The sequence below is a fragment of the Capricornis sumatraensis genome, chromosome 4 (assembly GCF_032405125.1).
Source record: "Capricornis sumatraensis isolate serow.1 chromosome 4, serow.2, whole genome shotgun sequence".
NCBI classification, from domain to species: Eukaryota; Metazoa; Chordata; class Mammalia; order Artiodactyla; family Bovidae; genus Capricornis; species Capricornis sumatraensis.
The window spans coordinates 77,754,286-77,760,189 of record NC_091072.1 but is presented as its reverse complement, the minus strand read 5'-3'; the positions used below and the strand labels follow the sequence as shown (position 1 = coordinate 77,760,189).

Below are 5,904 nucleotides of genomic sequence, written 5' to 3'. Positions count from 1 at the left end.
CTCATCCTTTAACCAAGCATCAGGATTAGGATCAGCCAAAATCAGGCTCTCCAAACTCCCCACTGCCAGTACTGTCCATGGTCCCTTGCCAAAGGCAGCATGCATTTCCTAGGATCAAGGGTTTGAGAGTTGAAAGACCCTAGAGATCTGGCGCAGAAAAGGCTGAATTCAGAGATCTTCTGCAACCCCACTGCCAGCCATGTTCTTTCACACTCAGCACCCTGGTGATCATGACCCCTGGAGGCAGCTCTTCCCCTTGCTGAAGCGTCAGTGGTTCAGGAGTTTCCCTCTGTGTCCTGACTCTCTGTGTGACCCTGAATGAACCACAGCATCTTTTCACCCAAATATGAATGAAAAAAGAGTAACGATTTTAAAGATCACACAGGTCACACAGTTCTTCCTAATTGCTTAAATGGCAGGAATTGGAATAAAATGTTTTCCTGTAATATCCTTGGGACTGAAGGATCTTATCTAACAGGTGAGGTCTATGTTTAAAAGGTAGAGGCAGTAAGTTTTTAACACCAACTAGGCAATAAGGAATTGTCAAGTCAACTGAGCAATAGCTAACATCCTATGCCATTTCCTATGCACACATCCTGACCACTCACCCAGCTCCTTAACCCACAGCTGACCAGTATCTGCCACTATGCCTGGCTTGGCACTTATCAAGCTGTCACCAAGGATCCATTGCTCCCCCAAAACCACCACTACCAAAGTCAGTCTTTCCTCCTCATCTCATTCTCCAGTTCTGCAAATGCTTGTTAGGATGGCCTATCTCCCTCTTTTAATTATCTTCTCTCTCAGCCCCGGCGACAATACATCCTTGATTCATTCCCCTTTGTCATTTTTTGACCGCTGTTTTGCCTCATTCTTTGGCTCTTTCATCATCCTTTTCATTAAAAATAGCCACTTTTTGACTCTCTTATCTTCACCAGGAAGAATCCGGAAACTGAGCTCTCCTTGAATCCCTGTCACTAACTCACTGTGTGGCCTTAGACAACCCACAGCCCTCTTTGGGTTTCATTTATCCCTGAGAAAGTGAAGCAGCTGGATTTGATAATCCATAGTCCTTCAGACCTAGGCAGTGCTATGTCTGTCCTAATCCCATTCCTGTCCTCTATCAGTACGTGGTATATTTTCAGAAAGCCAGTGCAAGTCTGTGATGCAGCTAAGACCACCGGGAAGTCATCACTTTCAGGGTGGGAAGGAACCTCTGAAATTTCCTTTTCACAGTTGAGAAAGCCTGGGTTCAAAGTGGGTAGTTGATTATCTCACAGTAGAGATGGGAATAAGGAGGCTCCTACATGTTCCAAATTCAGAGCTTAAGTGACTTTCAAACCTGGCTGAAGTGCATAATGGTATCAGGTAAAATGGGATATTGAAGGTATTCACTGGGTAGGACACTCCATAGCCTTTTTTCCTCTTTAAAAAAAAAAATCTATAAGAAATTTGGAGAGAAATTTGCAATAGATGGTATTTAACACAAAGCAGCACGATCAGATCACATAAAACATCTTAGATTTATATTTTTAAATAGCCAAATAAAACAGAACATCCAAGTCACAGAACACATATATTTACATTAATTCAAATGTCCAAAGTACAATATAGTGGCATCTCTTTAACAGTTCATATAAGTTAAGACTTATACACACACAAGCATATAGACAAATATTAGTCTCCTAGAACAAAGGCTGAAGAAGTTATTCAGACATTTTGGCATTGACACTTACATATTTATGGCAACAAATAATGATGGCTTTAAACTTTCAATAAGATCTTTTGTACAAGAATAGGAGATGTACAGAATGGAAAGAAGATAGTCAAACAAATGTACCTTTACTATACTATTTATCTAACACCATATGCAATGTGGCACTGCTCAGCAAATTTGATCAGGACTGTCTATTTACTCTGGTCTGCAATGACAACATGAACTGCAGTATCCCCAAATCTAACTTTACTTTGTGCTTTATAAACAACTGCTGCTTGGTTCTTCCTTCTGCATCTTTTAAAAATGAACACTTTTCTTTAACATAACTCAACTTTGGTCCCAATAAGTTAGTAAAATCTCTAATATCTGAAATTTAGCTTTTCTTTCAAGAATCCTGAGTGAAAGGACAACGTCAGTCACGTCGCCTCCAGGCCAGCTTTGAAATTATCAGTGGTGCTAAAGATGAAGGTATTTTCTAGAACTTAAACTCTGAAATACAATTCCATCTTTCTCTGGCATGAACCTAAGTGCTCTACCACATTTCCTATAAACCAGTGAAAGAGATCTTTTGGTTTTATTTCTGAAACACAGAACAACCCCATTTCTGCCCTGCTGTTTTATTTCTGCAGACCACACACAAAGTTGAATATAAAGAGATTCAATCACTACATTGCACAAATGCAGGCACAAAACTAAGTGGACGCCACAAAGGGTGTGTCTGAAAACACTGAATTGACTGAATCTGAGTCGGATTTCACCCTCGTGGACTTTAAGATGCCCTCAGCTATGACTGTTTCACTGGGAAAGAGTCTGACTTTCCCATTCTGCCCTGCTGCAGTATCCTTCAGGGGTTCCAAAAACACTACTCTTTTTCCGGCCCCTGCCTTCCGTTCATCAGTGGGGGCATCACTATCAGGGCCAGGAGTGAGAATAGATGCATGGACATTGCTTTGGTTTAGCATATTTTTTCGTCTCTTGGGTTTACACTTGCAGGGACACGGTGTCAGATAGAGGTACAGAAGTACCAAAACAATGCTGGCCACGCAGGCTGCAAGAGTGGTAAAAGCTGTGTTAAATGCCTCGTGCGCATGGGATTTGTTAATGGTGAAATTGCTCACGTTTATTGTAACATCCACAGTTTCATTTAACAGACGTTGCCGATTCATTGCAACACAGGAATACACTCCAGCATCCTCAAAACGAGGACTTTCTATAACCAGGCTTCCATTGGGAAACACATGAAAGTTTTCCATCTCTTTATCCGGCTCCAGCACTCTGTTATCTGGACCGACCCACATGAAATCGGTATTTGCCCTACCAGTCTTGCCGTCACAGTGGATCATCAGCCTTTCCCCAACCTGAGCCTCATGAATAAAGCCAAGGGCACGGAAGGAACTATTGATGATACTGTCAGAGCAGTTCAGGAAGCTATCCTGGAGCAGAAGCACCTGATGGAAGTGCCTAGTGTCAGACCATAGGCGACAGGTATAATCATTCTTAAAATCCATCACTGAGCTGAAGTGCCTACGGTACCAAAAGATCAGCAAGGAGTATAGAGAACAGTCACAGACAAAGGGGTTTCCATGAAGAAAGATACCTCTCAGTTGCTTTCCTGGCACTAAATTTATATGATGCATTGGCAGAGAGGAGATCCGGTTATAAGAAACATCTAGAAACATCAGTTCTGCCAGCTTGAACCTTCCAACATACAAATCCATGGGAAACTGCGTGAGAAAGTTTCCACTTAAGTATAGTTTTTGCAGTTGGGAGAGCCCTCCAAACGCTGAAGGATCCAGATAGGAAATGTGATTGTTGTAAAGCAGGAGCACTTCCAGAACCTTCAGCTCTTGGAACACTGCACTTTTCACGGTCTTCAGCTTATTGGATGACAAGTCAAGACACTTTAGATTTGGAGTGGTGGAAAAACTGTCCGTGGAAATGCTTGTGATGTTGTTGTGCCGAATAATGAGGGTGTTCAGCTTTACCAAGGATACTGGAATCCACTCAGAATCCAGAAGCCCAATTCTGTTGTAACTCAGATCCAGTCTCTTGATCAGCCTGAAAAGGTTCCCAGGCACCCTGGACAGATTTTTGTTGGTGCAGCTGACGATGTCAGTGGCACAGATGCAAGCGGTGGGGCACACCCCGGAGGCGCCACGGCTCACAGTCACCGTGATAACCAACAAACACAGCAGTTCCTTGCAGCCCGGTCTGACAACTCCAGGCAGGGTGGGCAATGCGTGTAAACGTAAAGACATTATGGTCGCCTCTGAGTCTCTTCCAGGAGCCTTTTCCACCAGCTCAGCCTCCCACCAGTGAACCTGGTAAAAAATCAATATTAAAAGAGGGGTTTAAAAAGCAAAGATTCACTAGCACTAGTTAACCCTTAAGAGTAATATCTGGCTTTCTTTCCAATAACTTTTGAAACGGATTGTTTTTTCACACTGGGGAGTCTATGTTTGATGCCAATTTTTCCTGGGTTACTCCTGCTTACAGGCATTTACAGTTCCATTCTATTGGCACAACCTTCTCAATATCAGAAACTCAATTATTTTTTAAGGTGCATCCTTCGTTGTTGTTGTTGTTGTTTTCTCTCTCTAGGAGACACAAAAATACACAAACGCGTCTTATAAACAATTACAGGGAAATACTTAGCAAGCCACCCGTCCAGAAATCAACTCACAGAGCTGGGACGCCTCACGGGCTCCGGGGATAGGCCGCCGACGTGGTGTCTTCTGCAGGTCTGTGCGTCCGTCTGTCTCTGTCTGTCACTCCGGCATCTTAAGACTTCCTTTCCCTTTTGCTCCCGGCGGGCGGCAGCCTCTCGCTGGCTCGCAACTTTGGAGAGTTTCAAGCCGCCGTTTCGGGGGCAGCAGCAGCAACCCCGGCCGCAGGAAACGTCTCGACCGGCTCCGGTTGGTTCTCCCGGGCTTTCTTCATTGCTCGGCTGAAGGTACCGCCTGGGCGATCCGGTCGTCGCGTGGGGCGCCCGGCTCCTGGACCCGGGTCCGAGGGGCGGGGGCGCGGGGAGCGGATCGGAGCCGGCCCCGCCTCTCCGCTCACGGGAGGCAACAGGGCCCCGGCTCCCCGGCGCCACCGGCCGGGTTTTATCCCCGCGCGCTCAGGGTCGGGTGCGGGGCGGGGAGACCAGTCCCGCCCCTGCGCGTCCTCCTTCCAGCGTGAACCTGCTCCCGGGCTACGGGCGGGAGCCGGCTGGGCGCGCGGCGGGGGGCGCGCGGCGCGGGAGGGGGCGACGGTGCAGCCAATCGGAGCGGCGGCCGGCGCACCCTGCACGCACCCACCGCGCGGCCCCGCTGCCGCCCTCTTCCTGCCCCTCTGGGTCCGGGAGAGCGGCCGCGCGGCGGGGCGGGGGACCCACACCGGAGGCCGGGCTCGCGTACCCAGGGGTGAGGACGCTCTCGCGCACTGCTGCCAATCGCGTCGGCGAGCCCAGCCCCTACCCGCGGGCTGGTGGGGTCGAGGGAGGTTAAGGGACACGCCCAGCCCGGGAGCTAGAGGTCACAGCCTTGAAGACCCACGTGTCGCGACCGCGCGAGTCGCGTCTTTCTCCCATCGAGTCCGCTGAGCTCCTCGACCTCTTATCGCTACCTTTCTTTGGGCGAAGGCCCGGGGGGCTCGCACAGCGCTAAGTACTGTGGGTTTTACAGGTTTGCAAAACACCGAAGCCAAGCCGGCTTCGGTCTCCGCCCTCATAAGGGGGGCGGGGGTATGCAGAAAAATCGGGCGCGTTCCCTCCGGTGCAACAGGATCTCCTACTGGGGGAAGGAACCGCGAAAGCGCCGCGAAGACGCTGCGCACCTCCTGGGGAAGTTCGGTCCCTTTCCTAACTCGGGAGGAAGCATCAGGGTTCGTGCCCCATTCGCGAAGGAGAAGCGCAGGAAAGAAGGGTTGGATCCGACCTTCCGCCTGGAAGGCAAAGATAAGAGTATTACGCTTAAAAGCAAAAAAATCCCAAAGCCAGGCTTTTTTTTTTTTTTTCAAAATATGTTCGCGCGGGACGGAGACTGATCCCGGAAGGGGTGTCTGCCGAGGTTCTTCATCCTTTCCCAAGAGGCAAGCTAGGAAAGGTGCGAGACCGGGTGGACAAGGCCGGGCAAAGTGAGGAGACAGGGGGTGGAGCTGATGAGCTTTTCGATTAAAAATCCATTTTTGTTTAATTCGGAGATCAG

The 5,904-nt window shown here is 48.4% G+C and overlaps 1 protein-coding gene across 1 annotated transcript; it reads right to left on the bottom strand.

The window, feature by feature from the left end:
- Positions 1–1,551: 1,551 nt before the first annotated feature.
- Positions 1,552–4,490, bottom strand: AMIGO2 (adhesion molecule with Ig like domain 2). The gene is made up of 2 exons (XM_068971146.1): positions 4,398–4,490; positions 1,552–4,035 (listed from the first exon to the last, which is right to left on the bottom strand). The coding sequence occupies exon 2, from the start codon at positions 3,970–3,972 to the stop codon at positions 2,407–2,409; it is 1,566 nt and encodes a 521-aa protein (XP_068827247.1). The 5' UTR covers positions 3,973–4,035; positions 4,398–4,490; the 3' UTR covers positions 1,552–2,406.
- Between the last annotated feature and the right edge of the window lie 1,414 nt (positions 4,491–5,904).

Coding starts and splice junctions, on each gene's coding strand:
- AMIGO2 (XM_068971146.1), bottom strand. CDS start 3,972: ATGTCTTTACGTTTACACGCATTGCCCACCCTGCCTGGAGTTGTCAGA.